This window comes from Paramacrobiotus metropolitanus, unplaced genomic scaffold, assembly GCF_019649055.1.
Source record: "Paramacrobiotus metropolitanus isolate TYO unplaced genomic scaffold, Prichtersi_v1.0 Parri_scaffold0000121, whole genome shotgun sequence".
Classification (NCBI taxonomy): domain Eukaryota; kingdom Metazoa; phylum Tardigrada; class Eutardigrada; order Parachela; family Macrobiotidae; genus Paramacrobiotus; species Paramacrobiotus metropolitanus.
Genome location: NW_026570341.1, coordinates 157907 through 175020, shown reverse-complemented (window position 1 = coordinate 175020; position 17114 = coordinate 157907). Strand labels below are relative to the sequence as shown.

At 41.9% G+C, this 17114-nt stretch overlaps 2 protein-coding genes across 9 annotated transcripts; both read left to right on the top strand.

The window, feature by feature from the left end:
• Positions 1-502: 502 nt before the first annotated feature.
• Positions 503-5048, top strand: LOC129598407 (probable ATP-dependent RNA helicase DDX23). The gene is made up of 7 exons (XM_055496298.1): positions 503-517; positions 1506-1818; positions 1924-1930; positions 2359-2653; positions 4113-4115; positions 4193-4313; positions 4894-5048. The coding sequence occupies exons 1-7, from the start codon at positions 503-505 to the stop codon at positions 5046-5048; spliced, it is 909 nt and encodes a 302-aa protein (XP_055352273.1).
• Positions 3748-14550, top strand: LOC129598389 (uncharacterized). Of its 8 annotated transcripts, none has more exons than XM_055496276.1 (9): positions 3748-3981; positions 4193-4313; positions 4894-5049; positions 5803-6420; positions 7035-7374; positions 11679-11880; positions 12019-12235; positions 12878-13131; positions 13929-14550. In XM_055496276.1, exons 7-9 carry the CDS (start codon positions 12136-12138, stop codon positions 14256-14258), a joined length of 684 nt encoding a protein of 227 aa, XP_055352251.1. In that variant the 5' UTR covers positions 3748-3981; positions 4193-4313; positions 4894-5049; positions 5803-6420; positions 7035-7374; positions 11679-11880; positions 12019-12135; the 3' UTR covers positions 14259-14550. The 8 variants fall into 8 exon arrangements, with proteins under 8 accessions (XP_055352251.1, XP_055352250.1, XP_055352247.1 ...); XM_055496275.1 differs by having other exon boundaries at positions 11525-11880; XM_055496272.1 differs by having other exon boundaries at positions 4894-5009; positions 7035-11880.
• The last annotated feature ends 2564 nt before the right edge of the window (positions 14551-17114 follow it).

The window sequence follows — 17114 nt, the reverse complement described above, 5'->3', positions numbered from 1 at the left end:
AATAACATCTTAATTATGTCCAGTTATTATTGTGAGTTTTGCCATGATTGATTTCTGATAGTATTAATATTATTATTATTCATTCAATGTTTTTCCATCCTTCAAGTTAACAGTAAAATTAGTAGAGCGTCTGCATTTAATAAGAATATTTGTTAAAAACAATTGGCATTTTCGATGCATAATATATAATATGTCATTTTTCACTGGAATTTGAGTACGTCTTATTTAATTCCTTTATTAACTGCTGGAGTAGAATCGATAGAAAGTAGGTAATAGGTACGGCTGCATTTCTTGTGAATACTGTATTTGACATTTTTTGGTTAACAATATTTTTCATTTTTAATTGGGATTTAAATTGATTTAAATTTTTCTTCTTTAATTCCTTTATTAACTGCTGGCGCAGAATCATTATTAAGTAGAATTAGCATTAAGTATTATTATTATTATTTTTTAAAAATTATTATAATTCACATTTTGACATAATGTACGATTTTACTACATAATGTACGAGGATAATGTGATAATTAATCATGCTCGATTTTATTTTTATTTTTTCCATGGCAGTCTATAATTAATTTTACAATTTGAAATTAGTTTATGCAATTTACGATTTAACTCAGTTGATTGTTAGCTCGTACAGTTCGTGTGTTTTGCACACTTTTGCTGAATTCTCAGGATTTACTGGTAACTGGTTGCAGAGGAGGAGAGAAATTCGGAAAATTTAAATTAACCCGCGTACGACAAAGCATTGTCATTTTAACACGCGTAATGTCGTTGTCGGAGTCCCATGAACGGGTTGTCTGCTCCAGGATGATAATAATAATAATCGGTTAGCATGCAGAAGGACGATCTTTTGTAGTGCAATGGCATGTCGCAGTCATCACCGGCTACGCATCCGGCGACCAGACTACGATATACAGAAAATTTTGGTTAAAGGGGAAAATATAAGATTTTATTAATAGCAATTTTTTGGTTCTTGTGCATTCATGCATTCTTAGGTAATTATTATACGTTCGTCTAGTAGTTTCAGAGTTTCTGTTGCAGTAATATTTGGAATAGTTTGTCAGGAAAATTAGTTTGTAATCATTTACTAAGAAAGCGATTTGGGATGAATTGCCAGCACAACAAATCGAAAATACTTTGTATAAGTTAATGGAATAAATTTCGGGTAATATTAATCTGTACGAAATAATAAGCAGGAAAATTATTCTGAGTTCCGTAAGTTTTCAGGAAAAATAACTTGCAAGGATTTGTTAGAAAAATAATATGACACGTTCTATTCCACTGTGGCACAGTGGAAGTGGGTGTTTAGGAAGTTATTTTTCTAAAATGAACCAAAAAATTTTCCAATAGCCTGGTAAGATATCCCCGTTAAGCCAGTTAGCTAGTAGCTTATAAAAGTAATAATTTGTTAATAAATTATGAAAGTTATTATTATTAAAGTAATAAATTATTAAATTAATAATTACTAAAGTAATAATAATTAGAATAAATAATTGGTGTAGAAAATTTATGCGGTGATTAAGAAAGTGGGCTACGCCTCGCCCACCCCGATTCAACGGCAGGCCATCCCGGTGGGTCTGCATTACCGGGACATTATCGGCGTGGCGGAGACGGGCAGCGGGAAGACGGCGGCCTTCTTGATCCCGCTGCTGACCTGGATCACCTCGCTGCCCAAGATGGTGCAGCACGTCGACATCGACCAGGGTCCGTACGCCATTATTATGGCGCCGACGCGCGAGTTGGCGCAGCAGATCGAGGAGGAGACCATCAAGTTCGGCACGCCCCTCGGCGTCCGCACCGTCGCCGTCATCGGAGGTTAGTTGGAGTGGAGACTGTTGTTTTACGCGCGGGTATACGTCCGTGCAGGAATGACAATAATTTGCAGCAGGAAAAAAATAGAAATTAAATTATTATTATTAGAAAGGAGGTATTAGTAATTTTATTTTGAGAAATTAAAAATTTGAAATATTTAGAAGAAATTAGAGGTTCACTGGCTGAAATTGAAAAATGGAAATGTAATTTATATTGATTTCAAACACATTAAATAATTTTTTAGGAATTTTCATTTAAAAAAATTTTAGATCGATATAGAATTTGTTTGCAATTAATGTGGAAATTAATTTTTTTACTTTCGAATATAACTAAATAATTTGGAATTTCTTCTGAATTAATTTGGGTAACTGTATGGGATAAAAAATAGATAAAACATACCAATAATTTAAATTGCTGATATTTATTGTGCCGTTATTTTTAAATAAAGGTCATGTGTACGCGCGAGAATACTCCCCGTTAAACATGGGCCGCACAATGCTGCCTCCATGCATCCGCATGTGGAAACGTGGCCTTGCGAAGCAGAGTCGTCGTTGTGCTGTTCTTTGTGGGCGGCGACGTGTGTGACGAGGGCGATGTGGAAACCCGGGTGCGGCAGGAGCGTTGCGATGCGGGAATGCTGGCGAGTAGTCCAGCTCCAGCTGGGCCGTTGCCCGATGAGCTGCGTTCCATGTGGCATGGAGCGAAACTCTTCGTGCAGCGGCTTGGCTGGATTGATTTCCAGATTATGCAATCTGCACCAATATTCCCACCGAGCACCTTGCTGGATAGCTTGGATGTGGACCAACATGAGCTGGATGGGTTCGATTGTTTAAAAAAGGCAAAGACTATAGTGTTGTGCTACTAAATAAAATTAAATAACGGCCATTTACTTAGTAAAAGTCCGCCTAATAGTTATAAAGTGCTTGAATATGCTTCAATAACTCTATGGCAGTTGATCAGTTAACGGCATTCGCTACGCATCAAGCGGGTAAAAAATCGCGCCAAAGGTTCGCGATTTCTTTGCGTAAACCAGACCTTCTCGGATGGTTTGCTTACACGTGGTTTAACCGTTTGTTGGTTCGAAGAAAAGTCTCGCGAGTACGCGTAGTCAATACTCACAGCACAGATGAACAAAATTTTGTTTTTTGAAGAAAATAGTAATCCAGGACCCAATTCAGCACTCGTAACTCAGAATAAACTTTGACGTATAACCAGTTAAAGCGATTAACGATAAATTTTGCGGTGCCACTGGAGTTTTTCAGTTTTATTTTGTCAACCAGAAGCGCCGATGTGTGGCCAAAATTTCGCTGACTCGGCCAGAACGTTTCTCAGTACCAGCGAAATTTTATTAACAATTGACCTGGCCCAGTAAATTAATAAAATTATTAACGTGCTCCGGAATAATAAAAGTATTAAAAATCAAGGTTTAGCGTTAATAAATTTAAAATTATTATTTACTAAATTAATTACTAATTCGTTTTTATCAGCGTTACGGAAAACTGTGCGCGTCAGCCGTCGCCACTCGCAGGTAAAGTGAGTGTGCGCAGTAGTCGGCTGCCAACCTGCCGATTAAATTTTACAGTATGCAATGTGATATGCACGTATTAGTCATTAAAATTATAAGATTATTTTCTACTACGTCTGTTTCTGGGCTTGAAACTAACGCAGTTCGAAACTTTCAATGCTAAATTAAATTTATTTACTAAACTTACTTTAATATTTTTAATCCGTGTCCGTAAAAAATAGTAAAATCTTACTATTTATTTTAAAGTAAACTGCAGTAATTGGATAGTTATTAATTTATTGATATTGTTGGTGGACTACAACACTAAGAATAGCGTCGGTACGCGCCACGGAATTTTATGGCGAAGATCGAGCTTCTGGAAGATTTCATGCTGTCTTGTTACCCAGGCCACGGTTCGTGCATAGTTTTATAAGAGAATGCTTGAATTATGCTTCAATAACTTCTATCGGCAGTATGATCAGTATACCACGGCATTCTCTACGCATCCTTAATGTATCGTCCCTATTTTTGAAAACCCATCTTTTTTTCTGCAGCCAACATCCTGTGTTCGTACGTTTTGTATTTCTTGCGCTAAAAGCTGACCTTCCCTTGATTATTGGTTGCCATGTGGTGGTAAACACACTGGTTTAAACAGTTTGTTGGTAGGTCTTTTTGTGCGGGGAAAAGCTCTCGCGCCGGAGTCGCGCGTAGTCAATACTCACAGCGCGAGATACGCTCGAGCGTAGCCATTTCATTATTTTAATAGAAAATATTAATAAAGGATGAATTGCAGCGGGTAAGGTGAACAGGGAGACATAATAATAGTGACATATAATTGAGAATAAAATCGATTAACAGACGAAATGACTGCAGGTGCTTGATGGAGGAGGATTCGAGCCGCCGATTATTATTTTCGTCAACCAGAAGAAGGGCGCCGATGTGCTGGCCAAGGGCCTGGAGAAGCTCAACTACTCGGCCACCACCCTGCACGGCGGTCAGTACGCAGCGAAATTTTTATTAACAATTACCTGTTAACTCACAAAATTAATAAAATTGATTGAACTTATTCCATCAATTAATGCAAACTCATTCTGCAAAAATCATACTTTTAATTTAATATTTTATTTAAAATTATTATTTACGTAAAAAATTTTAGATTTGAATTACATCAAGTTTGAATTGAATCAGTTGTATGTGGTCTTGATTTGGATCAATTTAAATTGAATTTTATTGAAGTTGATGGTGGCTTATTTTTACAGTGCCGATTAAATTCTTACTGTGTAACAATGTGAATATGTTGCAGTATTATAGTAACATTTAAAATTATTCAGATTATTCTTCTCACACGTACAAATGTTTCTGGGTCTGTGTACAAATATTTCTGGTTCTGAGTAATTCTTTAAATTAACCGTGAAATATTTACTGAAACATTCCCATATAATATTTTTATATTTGTGTTTTGTTTTATTTTACTGTTTATTTTTTTATCTTACTATTTATTTTATTTTGTCGTTGACTGCAGTTAATTGGATTTATTTATTGAATTTATTGATGGTTGTTGGTGTGTCATACAGGGAAATGGCAGGAGCAGCGTGAGTTCGCCCTGTCCTCGCTGAAGAACGGGAGCAAGGACATTTTAGTGGCGACGGACGTGGCCGGGCGCGGCATCGACATCCAGGAAGTGTCCCTGGTGATTAACTACGACAGCTGTATAAGCAATTGCAGTTGAGGTGCTTTAAGGGATTTGGCCCGGTACATAGCACCAAATTCGTGTACATCCACGGGAACCTTCGCTGTCGCGCACTCCAAACACTTTTCTGCATTGCTTTATGAGATTTTGTAGCCAGAAGAATTGTATACGTAGTTGTGAAATCCGTTTGCGCGCGCAACATCCGGTAACGGAGTTATGAGGGCAACAAAATTCCAAAAAGTTCAAATGCATTCATGTGTACCAAAAGTCTCATTATGGACCGATCCCTTTCAAATTTTGCACGTAAATGCACATAACCATGAAGATTGTTTTGGTACGGACCCAGACTTCTGCAATTTTTTTCGAATTTTAAAATGAATTTCAAAATTTTAAAAATTTAAAAAAAATCCTAGAAGTCTGGTTCCGTACCAAAATAATCTTCATGGTTATGTGCATTTACGTGCAAAATTTGAAAGGGATCGGTCCATAATGAGACTTTTGGTACACCTGAATGCATTTAAACTTTTTGGAATTTTGTTACCCTCATAACTCCGCAACCGGATGTTGCGCGCGCAAACGGATTTCACAACTACGTATACAATTCTTCTGGCTACAAAATCTCATAAAGCAATGCAAAAAAGTGTTTGGGAGTGCGCGACAGCGAAAGTTCCCGCCAATGTACACGAATTCAGGGCTATGTACCGGGCCAAATCCCTTAAGAGCATCGTTTTACGTAGTATTGTACCCATGTCAGTTGTCACCATGTGCAGTATTCATGCTCCTTGTTTTGTAGTTCGAATTAGAAGAAAAAAGCGGTGGCGTAATAAATGACGAGCGAAAAAAATAGCACCGTGTAAACGAGGTCGGTTCACGGGAGCGATGTGTTCCCGTTTTCCTGGAGCGGCACGTCCCAAACGCTTTTGCAGCTTGAACAGCCTTGAAGTGTCTTTTGGGCTGAAATACAGAGTATTGGTATTTTTGCGGTTAGTCTGTGGTTGGCAAAGCTAATTATTTTTCCATCTCACACCCCTCCCGCCAACAGCATAAAGGAACTGTTCATCGTGACTTCCACAAACGTTAATCACTGCAGCCCCGCTTCGTGCACAGCCGTATTGTAAGACCTTGTGGAAAGCAGAGTGGGCAAACCAATTTCTCACATGTTTGCCAACGGGAAAACCCTGTTGCAGCAGCATAATTATCTAACTGGAATGGTTTTATGATGCATGCGCAATTACGAAGCGAACCCCACAAAATAAAAAATAAGCAAACACCGGTTGCGAGTCTAAAATTCCTTTTGGTTATGATCGGTCATCGTGACCTGTTAAGCGGAATCAAGACGTGATCGTCCATCCACTCCTCCCGTGAAGTATAGCTAATTGTCCTGTGGAAAAACGGGGGACTGGCATTTCCGGTAAGTCAATCCGGTTTACTACTGTACTTATTGCTCGTTCTGTATATCTCTGCTGTGTACGAGTAGGAATTATTTGCACAGCGTTATTTGAATATGGTAGATTTCGGTTTGGAGATTATGCCTGGCTCCGTCTTACGCTAACTCACTATGACAGAAACTGTTTCGTTAAGCAGAGCGTGCTGCGTAAATAACGGTTAAACTCGTGTCTTCTAAATTTCTAATTATTTATTTATTTTTGTTAAAATTCGTTGTTCGGTTTGCCTTCTTTATTTATAATGTTCGCGTGAATGATGGCGCCATTACACAAACAAACCCGTCAGGAAGGAACCTGCGAAGTAAATGTCCATGCTGTCCATTTCTCTCGGTTTAAACACTTCTGCTCTTCTGTTAAATCTGTCTAAAATGGTTTCTACAATGTAACCTTAACCACGTTCGTACATGCAGGTACAACTGTGACGAGTCGACACAAATGTACCTGTACGTATGTACGAACGTGACGCCCGCTTTCGAACGTAATGTCGAATGATTCGACGTTACATTCGAGAGAGTAGAGAGAGAATACATTGCATTTAAATGTGGTTGCCGCTCAGTAAGTAAGAGTTCGCTTCTTCGAGGTAACGGATGAGCAGTCGCTCCTAGCAGCTCAACGAGGAAGTGCCGCGTAATGCACGGCAATTTGTCCAGATGAGACCTTGCAGGCCGTCCACGCAGGCCCGCACCACTGCTTCCCGCGGTAATACGAAGACGGTCGCGGATCGGCCGACTGCAGCGCGCGCACAACATCTGTAAAGATAACTGAAGCGCCGGAAAACGGAATTGGGATACCGGAAAACGGCGCACTGAGGCCCAATAGTTAACAGAAATGTACACTACCTTGCAAATGCCTATCTTCAATTTTTGCTCTGCATCCGCATTCCACTTCAAACGGGAGTTCATGCGGCTTCTGGGTTCTCGGTAAGTTTGGAAGCCTGGCGTTATTGAATTTTGTTGGTGCACGCTTTTAGCTGTCACTAGTCCACCTAGAGTAGTTTGTCGGGAAACATTATGCATATGTATTATACATTATAGATATGAACATTATGTACATTATACATACCATTGTCTGCATAATGTACATAATACGAGTATGTATGTATATGTATGTACAGTACTCGACTACTGTATATGTATGCTACCACGACTACTGTCGTTAACACTACCGTCGTATCTCGTAACAGTCCATGAATTCAAGCCTGACCTCTCCAATACACATTTGCCGAGCGCGGAGCGCGAAGCTTACCTTGTATGTATGTACTCGTATGAACTTATGTATGTATGCATGTACATACATACATTGTATGTATGTTTATACATCGTATACACATCCTGAAATCTAATGAACTCATCATCATTTTTATGTGGGCAAGCCGTTGTGTTGCTTTCCGTTTCGGCCAGGAGAACTCTGATAAATCCCGTTTAAACATTGGATTTTGTTTTACGCCAGTATACGTTTGAAAAAAAGTGGTTTAGAATGGGGGATGTTCCTTCGGCCGGCTCTTTATCCAATCTTAAGGGAAGTGGGCCGGTACATGGTACCAAATTCGTGTACATGCACGAAAACTTACACTTTCGCGCACTCCCAAACACGTTTCATTTTAATTCATTTTAAAATTCATTTTAAAATTTGAAAAGCAAGCTAGAACAGTAGGTCGGTGTAAAAACGTTCTTTGTGGTTATATGCAATTACGTGCAAAATTTGAGGAAGATCGGTCCGTAATGAGACTTTTGGTACACCTGAATGCATTTAAGCTTTTGGGAATTTTCTAACAGCCATAACTCCCGAACCTGATGCTGCGCGCACAAACGGTTTTAACGCCAGTGTATACAAGTCTTCTGGCTACAGAATGTCATAAATTGAAACAAAAATGTGTTTGGGTGTGCGCGAAAGTTAAAATTTTTGCGCATGTACACGAATGTGGCACCATCTACCGGGCCACTTTCCTTAATTCTATTGAGAAGGTGATATGGGTTATCATCTATGGCAGTATGTAATGCATTCATGGTTGGTATCCAAAGTGTTTTTCTAAGAAGAGAGCTAGAAGCTGATGTTTTCAACAAACATACAGCATCTTCGCACCGCTTCATCTGGGCGGTTATCCAACGCAATAGCACGTCACTTCTCTGACCTTCGTTTTGCTTCCTGACATCTGTTAGAAGGTTTTGTTTCTTTTCGGTATTAGCCATGTACGAGAAAGTATTCCATACAGTACATGAGAGAGATATAATACATGCTAAAAGTCGGACATTCCCTACATTTAACCTGAACTTGGACTCCTTAACTTGGACTTCTCAACGTGGTCACCTTAGGTTTCTCATGTTTCCTTAGGTTTTCTTATACTTTGGCCTACTTTGTTCGCGGCGTTGCGTGCGCTTCACCTTGCAGTTGACCTTTCATCGTTTTGGCTGGCTGCTGTCCCGGTGAATGATGGTGGGTTGACCTTACAGCTTTTATGCTCAGAAAAAGAAGACTTCCCCATGAAAAGTGTTGGCACACACAATAAGCAAATCGGCATTTTCCGAACGCAGCTTTCCTGGTCATTTCAATTAACGAAATCGCGAACTGATTCGCTGTTGTGCGTATTGCACGAAATGTCCCAAGCTCTTCACCCCGACACAGTCTGCCCTGTGATCTGTCTCGACGAACGAATTTTACAAAGTAGAACCAGGAGAGAACTGTGTGGATTGTATAAATGGTTAATAATTAAAGAAGCCGCATAAATCCAACAGGAAGCATAATGTATCACCGAGAAAAACGTGATACCAAAGGTCACGAAGCGAGATAAAGGTACCGAAGGGAAGTCGTCACCGTTATTTTAAAATTTCACTCACATATTGCTGCTGTTTATCTGGTTAGGACTCGAACAGTCCCGCCAAGCCAAGTTCGGACAGTCACATACAGTAAATTCAAAAATAATTTTGTATGTCCTTATGCTTTTCTTTCGACGCTTATCTAGCGTAACTTTTTAGTGCGAATTCTAGCGCATTTTTGTGGGAATACCGACCGAATCAAATCGCTGCATCACTTTTTTTTCCAATTTTTAATCACTTTTATCGAGTCAGTTTTTTTTATTATTTTGTGCTTGGAGTTTGCTACGTCCGACATACTCTTCCGCTGTCATTTGCTACTCTGTGTCGGCTTCTGGATCCTGAAAGGGGAGGCAACAGTTTTCAAAAAGAGCGAGACAAACATTAAAAGTCGCCGTTTGGTTTTTTATTTGGCTTTTCTGGATTATCTTCGTGCTTAGGTGGATTTACTATTGGAACCGGAACAGCTGACTTCTGGCTTCGCTTCCGTCTTCTGTGCCAGCCTGGAGCGGTGCATTTCCTTAGTTATTATGTGCTCCACAAAGCAATCCTGATCAGTACCTAGTATGTTGCTTCGTATTTTGATGAATACATGTTTTCTTGTACGGATATACACCTGAAGCATCCATAATTAGGTTCGTCTGTAATCAAGTTCGAGCAGATTGGACGTATCTCCTGCTGTATCGCAATCACAATAATTTGATCAACGACGACAATTATTCAAAACGATAAAAAAACTGAAGCGGCAGTGCTGAAACGGTAAACCGGTTTTACGAAATATTTATTAGAGAAAAAATCCAATCCAATAACCAGACTTTTAGTACACAACAATGCGTTTAAACTTTTCGCAGTTTTACTTCGCCATGTCTCGGCAACCAGAAGTTGCGCGCGCAAACGGTTTTCAGAACAATGTATACAAATCATTTAGCTTTAGAATGACAAAGTATTACAAAAAGTGATTCGGAGTGCGCGAAAGCCAAAGCTTTAGTGTATGCGTCCCATGATGGACACCATGTACGTTAATGGCGCGTAATAGGGACAATATTGGCCTTAATTGTCATTTCTGCAATTTGTTGACATTTGAGTAAATCATCGCGGAAGCCCGGGGTGCAGCCATGTACACAGTTTCCGATCAACATAGCGTTCGAATAACAAGACTAACGGTTGGCAATCATCATCACACTGAGATTCGGGGAAACAACGCGCTCCAGACCGAGCGATGCCGGGAATGGTAAGTTAATCGCATAAGAAAGCCGGATCGGTAGAAAAAGTGTCCTTTCCGCAGCCCACTTTTTCTACCGTCTGAGTCATTTTGTAATTACACCGTGCGATGTGCCGGAAGTGATACAACGCGCACCTTTGCGTGGAAAACAATCCGATTCTCTGGATCACGGTAGAGTAGAAGCCGGTCCGGATGATGAGCGCAAATAATTCAGCGAAAAATATCGATTCACGGATTATGCCAAACTGCGCACTCCGGCGCGCCACGCCACAATGTTTATGCGGTACATGTATTTGAGATGGTTGGTGAGAGCCATGGTTGGTGAAAGTGAAAGCCAAATATTAAAGTAAAAACAATTCTTGGAGGTTTTTTTTAAGTGAAACATGCACTCATAAAAATAAGAAACTATAATTTTAATATTGCAGATTCATCATTGTGAATATTGTAGTGTAATGGCCATCGTCCTAATCGTGTTACACCGGTATACGCATAACGGTCATTTGAAAGGCGACCATGTTTATGAGCTTTATTGCTATACGAGTACTTGTGTTTGTGCATGATGCGTTTATTATAACTTGTTTAGCTGCGTAAGTGTGCATGGATTAGCACGTTATGGCTTTGGCCATAACATTTGAGAGTCTAAGGGATTGTGCTCATGTTTTATTGTCATCGTGAGTCACCGAACTTTCTCGAATCGTTGCTACACAGTTGCACTGAGACATAAGGTGTTGCTCTGCTGTGTATGATAACAAATATTCCAGCGATCGGTCGACCATTTCCTCTTGCTTTCCATCTCATTATTATTCCTGCATGTTGTGTGATTAAAATTATAGTTAAGAACTCTACTTTCGCTTTCCGTCAGCACAGTACGAGTATATTACGCAGTTATATACGGCACTAGCCCCCTTCAAGTACTAACAGCGCGCTCAGTATGCATACAAATTTATTTGTAACAGCCACTCAATTACCAAAGGTCGCAGGACCGAAAACTCCCAGCGTTTCCATTACTAAAGGCTAAAAATGTTGTCCGTTTTCCAGAAACGAATACTTCCCACGTGGTGAACTTTCGGCAAGCTGCGGCTACGCTGCCCGGCTGCCGCCTTTTTAGAGCGCGCAGTGACGTTTGCATTAGCTGTACCTCGACATGTTTATTATTCCGGACCGGCTTGTACATTCCGTTGCGGCTGCCTAGGTATCTCGTAATACGGCCGATGCTTATGCAAGATGTTGGGAGAAATTAATAAATAACCATCCACAAGGAACGCCCACCCGGCTTCCATCCGGCAATATGTACAACCAGGAACAGAAGGAATATCACCGTGAACACGTTATCGATTGCACTCACCGCTAACCGGCTCCACTCGTTCCTCGTCAAACAGTGTGAATCTGGACAGGTGAATGAATGAGATTAATTTGTGAAATTGCACGGTTAGACACTAGACACTGTTGGTGCAATATTCCCACACTGCACCATCTCTACTCTTTTCGATTATAGAAGGTTTCTCCCATCTGAAGGCATTATTTATTCGTAGTTTTACGGATAGGTTTGTTAACTATAGCATACACCAGTGCTATCCTTCGCAATTCCGGCGGATTTTCTAAGCGTTGCTTGCTGAACGGATCGGCGAACCGGCCAATTAGACCACAACATGGCTATAACGGACACGCGCAGCGGGCTCCAGGAGCTGAGGGGAGTGGGATTTGTCCTGGCTGTGTTGGGATTTGTCATCTTCGGCCTGACCGTACCATGTAAGTACCACATACTGCAATCAGCGTACTGATCTCAGAATGAGCATAAACAGTTTTACCTGATTCTAAACTTAAATCTGACCGGATTTTCGCTATGTATTGATGGTGCAATCCAATTGGCAAGCGTGAAGCACAACGTACGTGCCATGCTGTGTTGCTGGTTGTGCGTTGCCTTTTATCAAGACCGCAAATTATTCGAGTAGGTATAAGTACATTTATTTATTATTGCTAGAAGGTGTATCGATCTTTTTTTTACCATACTGATTAGTGCTGGTCCTGCTGGATCAGAGATGGCTAATAAGACCGGTGCAGTACTCTTACTGCGGTCGCGTTATGACATCACTTCGATGATGTCAGACGCTTACGTAATATAGTTTTGATGGTTGCATAATTGTGTTTTGACTGCTTAACCTTGTTGTGGTTATATGTTAGTGTGTTTTGTATTTTTGAAATTGCTTTGATGTGCCACGGATAAAAGGCGCGCTTTCAGAGCGCCTCAACATCAATGTAAAATCAGCTGCGAAGTTGACGTAGGTCTTTGGATGTTGTGTGTTTTCCTTCCTCGTTACAGTCGTGTCTTGTGTACTGCTTAACACATCAGATCACAGCTAAATCTGACTATAATAGATTGTGTGTTTTCAGTGAACTTCATGCTGCCGTATATGGAGTATGCCGTCCTCCATGGCTTCAACTACTGCATGGGTCTACTCTTAATGTACGTCGGCTACTTAGCCGTGGCCACCGCCCGTAAGATCGCCGCGCACTGGGACACGATCCAGTCGCCATGCCAGCTGCGCCGTCTGATTGTGTCCATGCTCGTGTCCGTGGCCCTGATTATGCTGGGATTCGGGGAGATGTACAAGTACAGCACGGAAGTCGGCGGGGTGCTCAACCAGGTGCAACATTCGGTTTTACTAATGTAGAGAGACATACCGTGCTGTATCTTTGCTTGTGGTACATGATGACTGTACGCGGATGGTACAATTCTAGCATGCATACAGAGATAATACGATGCAGATCGTATAGCAGTGCAGAGCTCATAATAATTATCGGTACAGTAGACGTGAGTACCTAAAGGGTATTTCGGGTCGCATAGGCGTCGGTTATGGATCTATATTAAAACGACGCATCTCAACTGGAACTGCTTATACAGCGCTTCCAGGTAGCAAACGACTGTACAGGTTGGAAAAGGATGCGAGGTCACGAATCAGCTATGAATACGATTACCAGAAGCGAGAGAAGCACCAGTTTACTGTGCGGCCAGATCACAGGCCTAATTTATTAGAACGACCTTCCGTACGAACGGAAGAAGAAACAACACTAAAATCAGGTTTAGAAATAGAACGGGTAGCTTCCGATAATGTGTCTAGTCATGCTACGCGCATGGTGAGCTGGTGAGAACAGGTTGTCGCACATGGTGAACCGCTAAGCAGCAATCAGCAGGGCGCAATCCACTGGAAACCGAGAAACGGCTGAAAAAGGCGCCGATGGGAGAATAGAACCCCGGCTACGTCGTTAGATCCGCGTAGGCAGCACCACTGCACCACGGCGCAATACGTTGAAATCATTTGAAAGATTTTGTCGCTGCACGTGAGCCGCTTCTCTCCTCACACAGCATTCATCCGCCTTAATTGGATTAGATCGTGAACGTGTGATCACAACATGATCACATCATGTTTTTGGCATGATGCAGGTGATGGGACAGATCCGCCGGAAGGAGTGGGGCGACCTCAGTCCCACAGACGGCCAGATCAGCGGGCTGGAGGCGATGTACACCATCGGGCATCTGTGCTTCATGGCGACCCGGCTGGCGTTGGGCTTCGGGGTCGTCCTCAGCACGGTCGTTTGGATTAACGGCGCACAGCACGCCGTCGCCGCCACGGCCGAGGCACCCAACGCTGGTCAGCGCCCAGAGGGTGTGGAGAGGCGCGCAACAACGTCACGGGGGCCGGTTACATACAACGCCCAGACGGAGCGCGTGCGGATGCTGCCCGTCGACCCGCCGGCCTACAACGCCAAGTGATCGATATGCAGGAAGATGTAGGACGACGACCGGCAGCCGCAATTACATCGTTTTACTCGCCCGCTTCATTTTTCTAAATTTTCAATTCACAAGAACTATTTATACTACAAAGAGTGATGCATCACAGATGATTCGACAAATTTTTCGTGACGTTTATGTTTTATATCGATTGATTGAGTGATTGCGATGGGCTGCGTGTCCATGAAGGTTCAGGCAGTTATATTAATGGTGCTCACATTCTTGATTTACGGCCGTGCATAAATATGTAATGATGACCTCTGATTTTGAGATTGTTTTCATCGGATAATCAATAAATTCAGAATTTTTACTTTTTGCGCAATAAATGTAGGGAGCGGAATTCCACAGAAAACTAACTGCACTCGTGAATTCAATACAAGGTTTTACTTAGATCATGTTACAACGTACGTAGGAATACCGCTACATTTGCAGTAAAATAAATTTTGGGCCCGAAAAAATTACACTCGATTTTTGTCGGTATAAGACTTACAAAGCGTGGAGCATCTGTACACCATATACGCATATTTACGCGATGTGCACAGTGTAAAATTAAACTGAAATTAATTAGAAACTGTATAGCGCCCGGTACATTTCTGCCGCAAGGCAATTCCAAAGGGAACTTCAACCCGCTGCAGTCCTGGGATAGCACCGCTCACTGCCCCCCGCGGCGCTCAGTCATAGTGCGCCCATCCTGAAACCAGATCGTTGTTATATCTGTTATGTGTACAATACATGAAATTGTTTGCACCGAGCGCGAAGCGCGAGGTGCTGCAATAAGTCTTCGTCAAGAGCATAAAATTTGTCTGACGCCACGAAGAGCGTACGTCATGCTTTTCCAATTCCACAACCCCAATACCATTTCCCAGTGGTATTGGCGCTCGCGCTCGTGCAATAATGTGGTTCGCAACCACCGCTGGTGTTCCTCATAACAGTGATGTAGTTACTAGTTAGTCACCCCTGCGTAAATTTGACTACCCGGTAGGTATTTGATTTCGTACGTAGTGGCCCTAGAGGGAATACACAATAACTGTGTGCGAACTATTAATCTTTTTGTAAACTACCTCTATTAAAACTTGTGCTTTCCTGGTGTCTAACGCAGCGCGCAGCGCGCAATACCACCCTTCAGTAAAACGATACAGCAAAACAGAATAACGATTTTTTGGCTCACAAACTCCTCACGCTGCTTGTTTACTGTCTCGTGTAATTTTAGCAACAAAGGTCATCCCCTGTCTGCCAGAACTCGGCAGGAAATTGGAAGAATCCTAAACCTTTCTCTAAAAGGTCATCACTGTACCAGTCCGAATTCTGATTATCCAGGTTTCTTGCACTGGTCAACCATCTTTCTGTCTCGATCTGCTGTCGGCGTACAGGTCGATAAACACATGCTACCTTGGTTCCATTTTTGCCATTTTAATCACCGTATCAGTGGTCAGATTTATGTACGTACGTTTTATTGCTCAGAGATTTTCCTGGAAGTAAGCAATAAGACATGTAATGTTCAAAACCAGATGTGTCCCACTTGAATAAAGCTTTAAAACGAAACCGTTTGCCTCGCATGGAAACGGTAGCACAGCGGCAATCAAAAATGCTTTTATGCGTTGTATCAGGCAGGATTTGCTCAAGCAGATCAGATGCACTGTGTGAGAAAGCTGCACGATTCATCCACTTTTCCGACGAAGATCGGCATCAAGGTGGATGCGATGTCATTGAACGTCCACCGTCCTCTTTCCTGCCGGTTATACGCACGCAGCTTCTTGGACATTCAACGTTTGTAGTTTAAGGCAGAGTTTGTATTACAAAAATCGGACTTCGTCTTCAGCGGCAAAGCTCCATTAAACCGCCTTCTTTCGCGTGTGTAGGCTCCTGAAAGTGCGGAGATGGTATATTTCTACTATCGCCGCAAATCATAACAAGACTCTAGCAAGCTTTAGCAATAGCGTTCCGCACAACGTCAACCGGGAACTGGCCAGCGCACTCCTCAAGATCGTCATCTGCTCCAACTGGATTACATTGTTCAGCGCCATCTTCTCCCAAATGATCCCCACCACCCGCAAATTCAAATACATAGCCGCCCGCCACACAGGGCTGTCAATTCGGTCAGGCGATTACTATGCTGATCTATAAAGCAGAATTGATTAAAAATACTGGCATATCGAAGTGCTCCACTCTGTGAGCACTCCGCATTTGTAAATCCCGCAGGATCCACGTAATGCAATAATGAACGTCAAACCATTCGGCGTCCCCGACGTCACTGGATAGAGCATCAACCGGGCATCCACGACTTTAATCAGGGTAATGATTTGGCCAAGATGATTAAAACTCGGGTGAAAGTAAACGAAGATCAGCAAAGCAGAAAGCCCGTACATCATTCAGTACCGCGGGAAACGGAAGGCGAAAGGTCTCGCAGCGAGTGAAATACACCAAAAGGTCACAAACGGAGTGATCTCCTTTAATTTCCGCATTTTATATAAGTGAAGTGCTGTGCCTTATTTATGGAAAGCAACCTCATTATACCTTTATAGACGTTACTTATTCAGTTTTTATGTTAATTTATGTTTTACATTTATAAGGGATTGCGTTTATTTGCCTGCACACTGCATGTTTTCTGTACAACACACTGCATCTGGGAATCGTTTTCTAATAACAACGAATCCGGTCTTTCACGGTCTTGAGTCTTACGGAATTGACACCGACTCAGAGAGACAAATAATGTCGCTCTACGTGTCTTTATCCCATTGCAACATTTATTTTGGAGACTTATTACGCGACCCCGTCCAACGCTAACTGGGACACTCTTTTATGGGATGCCGTTTCTGTAGGCGAAACGTGCGCTGAAAA

Coding starts and splice junctions, on each gene's coding strand:
- LOC129598407 (XM_055496298.1), top strand. Junction 4,314..4,893: donor GGCCACCACCCTGCACGGCG/GTCAGTACGCAG, acceptor TGTGTCATACAG/GGAAATGGCAGGAGCAGCGT.
- LOC129598389 (XM_055496272.1), top strand. CDS start 12,136: ATGGCTATAACGGACACGCGCAGCGGGCTCCAGGAGCTGAGGGGAGTG. Junction 12,236..12,877: donor CTTCGGCCTGACCGTACCAT/GTAAGTACCACA, acceptor GTGTGTTTTCAG/TGAACTTCATGCTGCCGTAT. Junction 13,132..13,928: donor TCGGCGGGGTGCTCAACCAG/GTGCAACATTCG, acceptor GGCATGATGCAG/GTGATGGGACAGATCCGCCG.